The following is a 14,310-nucleotide window of genomic DNA, read 5'->3' as shown; positions in this document are numbered from 1 at the left end:
ATATAAGCAGCCGTAATCTCTGTGATTTATGAATAATTATTCATGTACAGTTAGACAATAGTAATGTTTCTTACATTTCTCTCACAAAGTACTTGACCTGTCATTTTACATCAAAGATAAGTAATGCCGAGGTTGATGCACCATTTGAATTTGAGTGTCAATTAATATATATATATATATTTTAATTCAATATTTATCTGCTGGTGACATGTTAGTACAAATCGTAGCGAATTGTGGATAAATAGCAAACGGATCTAAATATATTTAGCACCTTGTTTATTTCCATAGTGCCTGTAATCTGGAGTCTGTCTATGTCACGCCAGAGCTTTCATTCTCTGAGAGGTTTATTTGCACACATGGCAGTACTAAGCTTGACATTTTTGTGTTTGAACTATTCAACCGATCTGATAGCAGTTGAATTTGAAATCTTAAAAAAAAAAAAAAAAGTAAGTCTGTTTTAATATTCAGTGACTTTTTGCAGCTGAAAACAAAAATGGTCAAAATCCTATCACATACGAGGATACAGAGGCACAAACAGCTCAATGAGATCAGTTTGCATAATGAAGTAAGCACAATGTTCTTTAAACATATAAGTATTTTTGTTGGGAAAAATACATCTGTATCTGTAAACAAAAATATATTTGATAACCAAGGCTTTTGGTAATTGTTAAGTAATTTGAAGGCTTCGTAAAGCTACTGGACAGCATAATAATATTCAAATATGCTTATGTTGTATGGATCTACCTTTCTGTAGTGTAAACCATCAAATGGGATAGACAAATCTATGGAGAATATTTTTGGAAAAGCAATGCTACACCATTGCATGACGTTCTATGAAATCATCCAACCTTATATTTGACGCTTTGGTTGAAGTCTTGTTTCATTGTTGTACATTTACATATTATTTTTTGGCTTTTTTTAAATCTCAAATGATAACTACAATAAAGAATAATACAATTTATTTGAATGGTTTAAAAACTTTGCGTACACTCCTAAAAATGAAGGGGGTTTTCGCAGTGATGATCCATTTTGTTTCCCCAAAGAACCTTTCTGTGATCAGTTCTTCAAAGAACCATGTGTGAAGAACATTTAAAAATATAAAGATCCCTTTAATAACCTTTTGTGTTATGGAAGATTCCTTGGATGTTAAAGGTTCTACAAGGAACCATCAATGCCATAAAGAGCCTTTATTTTTAAGAGTGTATGATATGCTATCGGCCAATGCCTTGCCTTAAAAATGTTGTACAACCTTACACCAAGAAAAGCAGACAATCTGTGGAAAACAGGTCAGAAAGATTGAGAAGCGAACTTCTCTCACGTCACAGAGGTGGAGGTGCTGTTAGTAACAGGGTGAGATTTGTTTTTTAAGGAAGGCAGAGCCTTGGTGAATGTGCTCCAGGAAAGAGAAGTTGCGGGAGAAAGGTCACATGACAGCACAGCACTGGCAGCGTTTTTTCTTTTCAATACCTGTGGTTGGCAGTTCCTTGGTCGAGCTTTCTTCTTTGCCTTCTGAAGACAGTTCAGAGGTATCGGACAGAGGTCGGCCAGACACGAGGTCTGCGGCGTTGCCGTCGATGGTGGAGATATCAGTGACGGTCTTCTCCCGGAGAGATTTCTCGTCGTCCTCGTCGATAAGGACGATCTCTGCCTTGATGGTGCCATCAAAGCCGAGCAGCTTCTTGGATTCCTCCTCGTCCTCTATGTTGTGGTAGCCCATGAAGATCATGGTCACTGGTTTGTCGGCTGAGGCCTTTGGAGTCTCCGTGACCTCACCTTCGTAGCCTTTGCTAGGGGGTTGTTTTTTGTCTTGCTTGGCCTCCCTGGTGCACAACTGTGCTCCCATTGGCTGTGGCTCGGCTGGTGTGATAGTGACTCGGCCGCCGTCACCTCGTTGTTGGTTCTGGCCGACTTGCTGCATCAGTTCGTCCACCTGGTCGGGACTCCAGGGGTGTGTGCCATTCTCCAGTGTGGTAGATCCCCCGGAACGCACCTCATAGATCACCTTGCGCCCGTCGTCGTAGACTTTGATGCCCCTCTGGTGAGCGTCCTGTGGGCTGACTGCTGAGGCTGAGAGGATCTTGGTGGCACCCGTTTTCCGGTCCTTTTCGACATTGATCTCCATGGCGTATAATGCTTGGGGAAGAGTGCAGACGGTTGTGGGTTAATGTCTAATCAGGGTGGCCTATCATGCATTACTGAAACGTGGCATGCCTATTATTAATGGGTTTTTCAGTGATGTCTCTGTGACCATGCGATACTTGTACAGTCTCATAAATTGGCATTAAAATCAAAGCCAAAAACAAACAAATTCAACCTACCCTTTGCACTGTTATTACGCTGTTGCCAGTAACCGCTGTATGCTGATGCAAGCTTAGTTGACGACACTCACATTTTTCTTGATTTTATGGAAACGTGTCATTACTTTAAAGTGTTCACCCAAAAATGAAAATGATGTTATGAATTACTCACCCTCATTTCGTTCCAAACCCGTAAGAACACAAATTAAGATTTTTTTTGATAAAATATGAGAGGTTTCTGAACCACCCATAGGCAACTTTCAAGGCCCAGAAAGGTAGTAAAGACATCGTTTGGAACGACATGAAGGTAATTAATGACAAACTTTTTGGGTGAACTAACCCTTTAATATTATTCTTGACAGATTGCAATCTTTTGAGTTGTTAAAAAAGCTTGACAAAAATAAAACTACTCGGGACAAAAAACAAAAGCTATTTGTGATGCAGCTAATTTGATTGATCTAAACCAGTGGCTCTAAACTGGCAGCTTGCAACCTAAAAATAGGCTGCAGGGAAGAAAAACAATGCTAAATTAAAAAATAGAATGCAACTAACCATGTAATTGTGCATAGTTAGGGCAAAAATAAGTGACTTGTAGTGTACTATATTTAAAGTATATATTTAAAAATAATAAAAATAATCTGCATTCGCTGATAATATAATATTAACTAAATAAAACAATACAATATATATTTGAAGTGTACTAAATTGCATATTCATTATAACAAATGTATAATTATAAATATATTTAAATACATACCATACAAGGTTAATCGAAATTACATTAAAGTATATTTAAGTTTGCTATAAATGATTATCAGTACATTCACAAGTAACTTTAACCATATTTCAAAGACAACAGAAGTAATTATGAAATTACATATAAAGATCAATTTAAGTCCTTGTAAAGTGAGGCAAAACATAGCACAGTAAAGTTCAGCTAAATGCATTTAATATCATTTTAAACTACAATACATTAAGTGTTCAAAAACTTTTTGTGCAATTTTATCTTTCACTTGATTATACTTTATGCTAGGTTTCTGCGGTTATTTGCAAAATTGTATTTTTTCCTTTATAGCCAATGTCATGCTAATAACATTTGCATATTGATGAACCTATGCAGTTCACGGCAGCTTTTATGAAATTTTTTGCTTGATTATAAAGAATTTTTTTCTTTAACATTTTAAACGATGACAAATTGTGGTACTTTTACAATGTGATGTCCAATGTAAAAATGTACAGCAATTTGAGAACCACTGATCTAAACCTTATATGTAAAGGAATAAAGTACTTGAATGGATGAGCAAGTATACCTAATCACAAACTAAGATCAATCCCTGAAGAATTTTAGCTGATGGTGTTCTGGAACATATATTTTTTTCTGTGCATTTCCTTAAAGCTTCTGGTGGAGTAAGACATAAACTATATATGCAATACTGCAATAAATATTCACAGTGGGGGACTTTTTCCTTCTCCATCACAGACCTAATATATGCGGAGCTTCTCTGAAATGGTCATTAGCACATGCCCAACAAAAGCAGGTGCCACAGGTGTCTAAAACCTTTTAGGGTTAGGCCTTTGATGTATGTTTGAAATCGGTGACCAGTTACCCTTCTGTACATAGATTGTGGAGTACCGCATCCTCTTGTTCTTACAAATGCACCCTGATGAGTAACTGCGCCATCTGTAATCTACATTTTGGCCCTGGCCCAAACCCGTGACCAACCCCAGCCCCTCCCACAAACCCAACAAGCACCTACCGGATTTTCTTGGCGGTTGTTGAACCCCTGAAGCTGAGATGGGAGTTTGGGAGTTCAGTTCTGGGAGGTCCGGGATCTGGAAGCAGTTGTAATTCACCGCATCTGTCCGGTGGAGAGCAGAAGAGACGCTAAAACTAGATTCCTGTGTTCAAAAACCCACAGAGTTTGCTCCCTCCCCTTCCAATACCCCTTACTAAACTGAGTTTCCCACTCTCTCTCTCTCCCCATCGCCCTTTTTTTCCACGAAGCAGCTCATTGCTTAGACAGCAAAATCAGCGCAAGTGAATTACAGCTAAACAATGGTGGCTCTGGGTTACAGGGATTCCCTGTGAATAGGTGGATCAAGGTAAACAAAGTGCAGAGTCATTGGCGTATGTGTGGAGTTCAATAGTCTAGCTGAGGCAAGAGGAAAATGGTCCAAGAGGCCAATGTTCGACCCCTCTGCCTGACAAAAGGATGTAAGAGAAGAGCGCGTTTTAAGTGACTGTCTACTCTTGCGCTAGTACCTTGGAAGTGACATCCATGGTTTGCAGAGATGCCCATGAACTTGGCCTGAAAAGTCTATGTTGTATACTGTTTTTGGTGCTACAGGACAAAAAAACATCTAGTACAAGATGCAAATGACTTCCATACCTCCATCTTGATTCTGAAGACTCTGTAGATAGAAAAAAGAAGAAAAGATTAAGATTTGCTTTGCTACATTTTCACCCACAATATTTCTTAAATAGACGCATTCCGCTATATTGCTGCATTACTGTTATATTATTTAGACTCTTAAAGTCAAAGTGGTAACTTCTTGTCACCCAGCAAAACATATGGTAACACTTTATTTCAATGGTCCACTTTAGACATTCTACTTACTATAGGTAACTTATAGCCTGATGCCTTGATCCATAGAGGAGTGATTAGGCCCGAACAGAAACTGTTCGGACCAATGAAATCGACAGACAGATGATAAACAGTAACGTAATCATGAACGTCATCAAAGGTGCTTGGATTATATTTGTTCAAATCATAAACGGAGAGCTTGTTCATATATGCATTCACCTTCACTATTTCTCTCTGAAATGATGATCGTGTTGGTAAGTAACTGTGTATACTTAAATTCTTTTTTTTTTTTACAACACCAGCAAAGATCCAACCTGTCCTCCAAAAAAATACAACTCTATAAGTTGTTTTTCAAGCACCTTATTAAGACCTATATTAACGTTTTAAATTCAAGCGCCCTCTTTCATGTTACGTCTGATTTATGAAATGACGCATGACTGTCGTTACCACGTATCTAAATACGTGTTCATTTTAATGCAGTGTGTGGACTTTTTACCACCATATGTCCTATTTCCATTTAGCAAAAATATATATTTTTAATTTACAACTACATCCACGCCATCCCTAAACCTACCCAGTGGTTTATAGTGCATACACACTTTATGAGCACGTGTTCCCTGGGATTGAACTGACGATCGCATGATCACATGTTGTTGTATAGTGCAATGCTTTACCAACTGAGCTATGGAAAACCTGAAAAAAGGAAAAAGATAAAATGGAAAAATGCTTTAAAATGATAGTGTCCTGCTGTCAATAGGAACACAACTTTTGAAAACGTTCCTGTGCGTCGTATTTAGTTAATCAAAATATTGTCAATAGGGGCGCAGCCAGAGGTGGGTAGAGTAGCCAAAATCTTTACTCAAGTAAAAGTACAAGTACTTACGGAAATATTTACTCAAGTAAAAGTAAAAGTAACAATCGTAATAGTTACTTGAGTAAGAGTAAAAAAGTATTAGATGAAAAAACTACTCAAGTACTTAGTTACTAGTTACTTTCGATCTGATTGATAAGATCCAAAAACCCTGAATTTCAGACTACTTAGAGAGCTTTCACACACCTCCAAATATATATATATATATATATATATATATATATATATATATATATATATATATATATATATATATATATATATATATATATATATATATATATATATGTGTGTGTGTGTGTGTGTGTGTGTGTTTGTTTAATGGTTTAACAGTGTAAATTAATGGTGTGCTGGGCTAACCACAGCTCTTTTTAAAACATACTTTGTTCTTATATTTTTATAAGTATATGCATTCTTAAAAATACAGTCCCATTTTTAAACGTATGTATACACTGCAGACTGTTGTCTGTCCGGATATGTGTATAAATGCAAGATGTCACATTAGGCTATTCAATTTGTTTCGTTTTTAGCCTGATCTCATCAGTACCTGTGGCAACGTTTTTGCAAACCACAAAATATGTACCAATACGTACATATTGCGACAGTTTCAAAGTGAAATGTCCACTGGGTGGCGCTAAAAGCTTATTTTTTTCCAGAACAGATTTGCGTGAATCTGACATGTTTTGTTACGTTGTGTTTTTAACGTAGCCTACACCCACACTAAACCTACCCGAAAGTGTTAACAAAAGCAAATGTGACAAAAATAAAATTGTGTCCATGTATTTTTAGCTTGTGTTTAAAACTCGTCTTTGAGCTCTTTTATCATGACTCGTTCTTCATGGGGTTCGTTCTCAAGCTTTTCGCATTGCAAATACAAATCTGTATCAGCTGAGCTATCGAGCAAGTCTGGTGAATCAGAAAAGCAGAACATGGAGCTGTGACGCAAAATTCAAAATGTTTTACAAACCATAGACTAACAAAAAATGCAGTTTTTCTGCCTATAGTGTTCATTTCTGTTGGAATTCCTGCAGTGTGTATTGGTACGTATTTTGCCCATAGTTACCAAATTACCATTAACAGTGTTCAAATATAGGCATCATTGTTACACTTACCACTGCTCTCTCAGGTTGGAGCTGGAATTATTGTATGCTGAGATGTCAGTTCATACTGGTGCACACAGCATGCATTAAATTATGAAACTGTTCTTTTTGACATCTTGGACTGAAAACAGGCTGAACATGAGGCCACGTACGGGTGATCTGCCGTAGCTCACACACATCTCCCTCTGCTTCGGCCATCATCTTCTGACAAAACGCGCGCTAATTTTATGCGGGTGATGCGTATCCACCTCTCGCGAAGCAGCCTCTCCAACGTTTCGCGAGACTTGCGAACAACAAGTCATAACTTATTTTAAAATATATAATTAATTATCACCATTGACAGTAGCGGAGGAACGCCACCGAATGTAACTAAGTAAAAGTACAGTTTTTTCACAAGAAATGTACTTGAGTAAAAGTAAAAGTACCCATTTTTAAATATACTCTAAAAGTACAAGTTACCCAAAAAATGTACTCAAGTAAATGTAACGAAGTAAATGTAATTCGTTACTACCCACCTCTGGGCGCAGCTTTAGTAAACGCTCCTATGGGTCGTATTTCAAGGACGTGACAAACAACCTATATAGGCGTATTGGTTGGAGGACATGTTGCAAAGATCGCTTATTTCAGCATGCGTGCAAAGTTGCCAAGTTTTTACAATAAAAATGTCATTTGGGGGGTAATATGTGTGTTATTTTGGCAAGGTTGCCTGCTAAAATTCACATTCATGGGTCTATATATCACATAATAGTCGCTTCAACCCGCGGTCATGGAAAACGACCCACGGAAAAAACTGCGGACTTGGCAACACAGTGCAGTTGAGTTCTGTTGACATTTGACAGCTAAAGTAATGCATCGCTCCGTTGCTTTGATTGGTTGTAGGTCTATCCAATTGATCTCTTTCCTGGTTCGGTTGAAACACGCCCCATGATCACAGCCCAATGGAGCAGTATCAATCATATTCTGACTAGAATTGAGTATGACCATGTCACGCTGGGTCACTTTGCAACGACATGTCAACTAACAATCATTATAGTATTAGGCTATGTTCAGACAGAATTTTTCTCAAATCAGCTCTTTTTAGGTAGACTGTCTGCCCTATTACTGGGAAGTGATCAAATAAGATTTGTGTGTCCAGACATAAGCAACCTTTGGCAATCATGGGTTGGTTTGGTAATGACATAAGCGTACCTACGTATGTGAAGAGGTTTTCAAAACCGATGCAGGACAAATGGTCCTCCAAAAATGATGCCATAACCTTTGTGTGTAAACCTCACTCCCCTGGCCTCATGAGGCCTGCTAGCGACCGTGGTCTTTAGCATCCTTGTTAGCATGCCCACCTCTCATGCCAAAGATGCTCGGAGTGGGTCGAGTAGGACGGGTTACATTTGGACATACCATTTAAACACCGTATGAATTAGGAGTTGTACAGACTAGTTAACTTCAATGCTCTGCTATGATGCTTTAAAGTGTTAGTTAATGTATTTTAGACTAAAATAACTAACTTCAGCCATATGCAATTTGAATTATGGCAAAAGAGTAACCCCTAACCCCTAAGTAACCCCTTGACTTTTAGATTACTGCAGAAAATAAGCTCTGTGACCAGGACAAGTTTATGATTCTCACCCAAGTTTGAGGTATAGGAGCATCGGCTTTGACGCATCTCGCGGATAGGGCTGGGCAACAACCTCAAGCCCCCCTTTTCTTATCTCGAAATCCTCTGCCCTTTCTCATTAAAAATTCCCATTTTAGACCAGTGTTTTGTTCCTCTGTGTTCGTGTGTTTGTCACTTCACATGTGTCAAGGGTTACACTTTCGCCGTATATAAATGCGTATAGCAATTCGCTGAACTTTATAGACTAAAATATTTTTCCTACACAAACGTGCCACTTCATTTCAGAAGCCTTTTATTAACCCCCCGGAGATGTGGAACAGTTATATGATGGATGAATGCACATTTATGGACTTCATAAACTAGACAATTCGCTATTATTATAATGCTTGGATTAGCTGGGACTTTAAAATATATATATTTTATTAGATCTTCTTTTTTTGTCTAAAAGAAGAATGTCATATACACCTAGGATCATTTTCATTTTTGGGTAAACTATCCCTTTAAGCTTGGCGTTGACTAGTGGGCATGGCCTATAGAGCGCACAACAAGGTAAGAAATCTTTAAAATCCATTTTTACGCAGTGAAAACGACAAATAAATGCATTTTCTGGGATCTCTCCACAAGATATGATTGATTATACCATCTGAATGCTCAAAATGGATCAGGTTAATGCACATTTAAAACAGCTTATTGTAACTACTAATGCTACCAACTAGTAATTACTAATGCGCTGCTGCATTGTAACGCACACACATACAGACAGTAGCTCGCACATCACATGCAGATCGTGGACACACAAAAATATTTAGTAGAGCAGACATTTATTGCCAACACTGTTATGATTTAACAATAAAATAGTTTAGAAACTGAAAAGTTCTAGCATGTAATAATAATATTAATAATAGATTTTATTTATAATGCACTTTTCATTCCGAAGAATCTCAAAGTTATATGTTTATATGGCATATGTTACGTAGTAACTTAAACCCACAGCTTCACTATTAATAGAGAGAGACGCTAGAATTAATTCACACGCAATCGCTCTCTCACTAATGCATTCATGTACATGTAATCATTACAGTGCTACTTTATCTGTATATGATTTAGATCAAGCAGAAACCTGTGAGAAATAGGGCAAGCCACATATAAACCCTACTGTTTGGACTGTGACTCGAACCCGGGTCCGCCAGCATGAGAGTCAGACGCTCTAACAAGGAGGTTAAAGGCTGCCACCCCTAGCATCAGTCGCTATAGCATCTCTTGATGTCAGAGGAGTGAGGTTTACTCGCACAGCAACTACTACTAGTTGGCCTCTGTTACACTCACCCCCCTAAACCTCACTCCCATCCGGGTCACAGCACCAATGTAACCCCTACTGTTCAGACCGGGACTCAAACCCTGGTCCACCGGAATGAGTCGGATGCTCTAACAAGAAGGATAAAGGCTGTAACCCCTAGCGTCAGTCACTAGAGGGTCTCTTGAGGTCAGAGGAGTGAGGTTTACTCGCACAGCAACTACTAGCTGGCCTCTGTTACACTCACCCCTCTAAATCTCACTCCCATCCGGGTCGCGGCACCAATGTAACCCCTACTGTTCGGATCGGGACTCGAACCCAGGTCCGCCGGCATGAGAGTCGGATGCTCTAACAAGGAGGTTAAAGGCTGCTACCCCTAGCATCAGTCGCTAGAACGTCTCTTGAGGTCAGAGGAGTGAGGTTTACTCGCACAGCAACTACTACTAGCTGGCCTCTTTTACACACAGAAAAAATAAATGATAAAAATAAGCTATAAGTTATGTAGGAGCAATAGCCTTGTGTTCAGCACTGTGCCATATGTCAAAGCTGTGCAGAAGGCAACCCGCGTTCGGGTTCTATTAACCTGAACCTAATTTAACAGTCCACTAATACTCTAATGTAAGTTAGCTGACATGTAGTTGCAAAGTTACTTGTTTAAAGTGGACTAATCAAATTATTCAAATTAATTGAAATAATAATGACTGGTTTCAAACAGGTTTCCAGAATTATTCCTTTGAAGAAAAAAAACAGATCCTTAAAAATACACACCATTAATTTTGAACAAATTTGGACCTTTCTGAGGACCCGTCCACACGGAGACGCGTTTAGCTGTATACGTATACATTTTATACCGTATCAGCTTTTCGTCCACACGGATCCGGCGTTTTGGAAGCATGAATCCGATATTTTTTGAAACCGGGTCCCAAAGTGGATAAATCTAAAAAAAAATTGTGTGTACAGCGAATCCGTATATTTTCTGAAACAGTGATGTCATCACACTATGTCCAGCACAGTGAAAGAGTTAAGAGATACAACTATGGGCACTTGGCATGCGCACATCAATATCGCGTCATTTAATTAACGTATCTGCATACCTGTAAGGGTATGTTTTGGGTTGGGGTAGGTGTAGGCATTAATAAAACACATCTGTTAAGTAGCAAATGTATTTATTGTTATTTTATTGTGAGATTTTGCCTCACCTCCGACCACTGCTATACCCCTTCTAGCCACAACTCTTCTTCTCCGTTTTTAGTGTATTTCTGTGTGAGAATTACAGTGCCACACACTGGCCTGGCATGCAAACTACATCGTTTTTAGTTGGTTTCGGTAATCTCGTGTGGACGTGGATATTTCTTGAAACGAGGAAAAAAAAAGATTGGATTGGGAAAGCTCTGGCTTCGTGTGGACGGGGCCTGAGACATTTTCATAATAAGGCGTCAAGGTGATTTTAGCTGTATGATGCTATTGTAGCTGCATGAGATATGATTTGTTCAAGTCAGGTGAGTGAGAAATCCTGGTGGATACTAATAGAGCGCTGCAGGGATGATATAGTTTTGTAGGTGAACCCTGAAGAACCTCATTCACCCTGGTTCCCTCGACAACAACAAAACAAACAAACAAAACAAATCCCAATAGGATTTTTCCATTGACTTCTAGATTACTGCAGAAAATAAGCTCTGTGACCAGGACAAGTTTATGATTCTCACACAAGTTTGAATAGCTAGAAAAGAGCACGAGTATAAATCCAATGTGAATGTAAAAGCAGATCAGTAAATAATTTTTCCTGTTTGGTACATTGATGACCCTACCATCCTCTGTTGTCTTATTTATCAGTTAAAGCTTAAAAAAAAATCACATGTTAGTTCTGATAAATGTGTTTTGTTGAAGAATAAAACGTGAAAACAGGAAGTATTGTACATTTTCAATAGAGCATGTAATGATAGTTTACAGTGGTTTCATAATTTGATTAAAAACTTTTCAAACACTTTCGGTTGCATGCTCTTTGTTATTTTGTAGAAGTATAGAGTTTAGAAATCTTGCTGCATTTGTTGCAGTTAATTAAGAGAAGATACGTCACACCACCAAAGTTATTTGAATCGAATCTCATGTTGTAATTATTACTTTCCAACTCACAAACTTTCCAGGAGGACTTGAACATACCATTAGTAACCCTCAAGTTTATGCAGAGCAGCCAGAGTTGTAGTTGATCAGTTTAAACGTATACACGTTCCATACTTGCTTTGATATTTTGCCTAGTGCAAGTATATTCAGATGTTTAATTTGTGGCTGAAATCAGTTTTTGAGACCACTCTGTGTTCTTCTGTGATGAGGATCACTTACCTTCTGCAGATCTTCAATAGACCTCTCTGTTTCCCGCAGTCGCTCTCGGAGAACCTGTTCTTTAGCGGAGATCTGTGATTCTTCATTCTCCAAAAGACAGATTTCTGATTCCAGTCTACAAAAACACAATAAACCATAAACATTTTTAAAAATTGCGTACATAAAATTACTGCAATGAATTAATAACATGCTAAATAAACTCTTCAGAAATGCAGAGATTGTTTCACATTGAGATAAGCGCATCAATAATGCAACTAGAGATGTGGAGAGGTTGCATTTTAGCCTTTATAAGTACACACAACAGTTTGGGGTTTGTAAGATTTTTTAACGTTTTTTCAAATGATGTTCTATGATTTTTTTTCTTTTAATGTTTTAAAAACAGCAATATTGTGAAACATTACAGTTTAAAATAACTAATTTCTATGCAGCCCCTAAAGGGAGATGGTGATGGATAAAAAAGAGATGGGAGGAAAAATAAATTTTAGTATATTTGCATTTTCAAAGTGCATATATATATTGTAAAATGTAATTTCCTGTGGTCAAAGCTGATTTTTTTTAGCTTCATTACTCCAGTCTTCAGTGTCACATGATCCTTCAGAAATCATTCAAATGTGCTGATTTGCTGCTCAAGAAACATTTCTAAATATGATCAGTTTCTTTTGGTACATTTCTCAGATCAGAATTGAAATTCTCAAAACTACCTGTTCAATTCTCACATCATTGTGTCACTTGTGCACATCAAAAAAGCAGTTTCTCATTTCTTTGAACAAGTTGCAAATGCTTTGGTACATCCATGCAAATGATTATGTACAATTCTCTGTCGTTTCCTACATTATCGCTTGCTTATGTCATGTTGATCAAAATGTATTATATTGGGTCTCTGTTGAATAGTCCCCCCCCCCACACAACATTTAGGCACAAGCTCATAGCATAAGTCTTTACATGCAAAATGGTTGAACAAGTTATCAAAAATATGTCAAGCATATTTCTATTCTATATTTCCAATAGACTTTTTTCTAAATCTGTCCTGAATTGGTAAATTGCTCCCAGGTGAATCTTGACTTTCTGTAACGAAGGTGCTTCTCATGAAACATCAACACGCATGTATATATATATTTCTACAGCACCGCATGTACAGTTTTTCATATGTTCACATTTCTTCTTTAGGTTTTTTTGTGTGTGATATTCAGTGCTGTCTTTTCATTTATGTATCTCATGACATGTTCTGTCAATAAAATACAGTACAAACAGTAAGAGTGTAAATTTTATTCCATTCTCAGGCTCACATATACACTAAGATGTAACTTACAATTGACAATAATTGTCATCAAAACTTTAGCCATAGTTTCCATCAGAACATCCCTCCAGAGTAAACTGTTATATTGACAACATGACTAAACAATTTGACTGTCTTATTCGTACACAATGACACAAGGACTTGTCATTCTGATGGCACTGACATGTTCATTGACACAGATATTTACTTTTGAGAGATGAACTAAGGATTTTGAGTAAGAGAGTGGCTTTTGCAGGTTATCCATGGTGTTTTGCTATTTGTACAAATTGTTTTGAGAAATGCACTTACTGTTTTGCAAATTGTGAGTTTGATTCGAGACATGTACCAAAGCGACTGAGTAAAACTGTAATGTTGCAAGATAGAGCCCCCTAAAGGGACATGGTGGAGGAAAAAATATCAGATTTTACACAAATGCATGGCTTCGCTTCAGAAGGCCTTTATTGTGGCCTCAATGTGTTGCCCATTGAATGAAATCATTGCATGGAATGTACAGTCGTGTGCACATATTTTGGAAATGAATGAGACACATATCCTTTAAGTGTCAATTAAGCCATGCATATTCCCCTTTTCCCAACGGACTCCATTCTCACTCATTGTGAATGCTGGCAGCCAATGAGGAAACTGCCGGCAGAGGAACCCACACTGCCTCCGCCCATGAGAATTTCCTGCTATTGTTTGGATCACTGAGGTTACGTGGTCTGCAATAACAAAGGAGAAGGAGCCTTCCCACGACTCCTGACAAAATTCCTTCTACAAAAAGACATGTGCTATCTATGTATACAAACAGAATGGACGACCATGAATGAATCAACATGTGGCACAGTCTGAACTGTTTGTTGGATTTTTACTCAACACCTCAAGGCCAATTAAAGGAAACCCATTTGATTGTCTATAGTTTGTGGAAAAGTGTCAAA

The 14,310-nt window shown here is 37.9% G+C and overlaps 1 protein-coding gene across 4 annotated transcripts in view; it reads right to left on the bottom strand.

Annotated features, from left to right (window-relative positions):
• LOC137062872 (PALM2-AKAP2 fusion protein) overlaps positions 1–14,310 on the bottom strand; it is a 172,846-nt gene that overhangs the window by 76,413 nt on the left and 82,123 nt on the right. For 3 of the 4 annotated variants that reach the window (XM_067433804.1, XM_067433803.1, XM_067433805.1), the window contains exons 6-9: positions 12,100–12,214; positions 4,688–4,709; positions 4,055–4,156; positions 1,468–2,133 (exon numbers count right to left, since the gene is read on the bottom strand). In XM_067433804.1, the coding sequence (XP_067289905.1) occupies positions 1,468–2,133; positions 4,055–4,156; positions 4,688–4,709; positions 12,100–12,214 (905 nt within the window). The remainder of the gene's footprint in view (positions 1–1,467; positions 2,134–4,054; positions 4,157–4,687; positions 4,710–12,099; positions 12,215–14,310) is intronic. The other variant, XM_067433806.1, reaches the window with a different exon arrangement.

Source organism: Pseudorasbora parva, chromosome 23 (genome assembly GCF_024679245.1).
Source record: "Pseudorasbora parva isolate DD20220531a chromosome 23, ASM2467924v1, whole genome shotgun sequence".
Lineage (NCBI taxonomy): Eukaryota > Metazoa > Chordata > Actinopteri > Cypriniformes > Gobionidae > Pseudorasbora > Pseudorasbora parva.
Note: the sequence above shows the minus strand (reverse complement) of the source record. Positions and strands in the feature narration are given on the sequence as shown.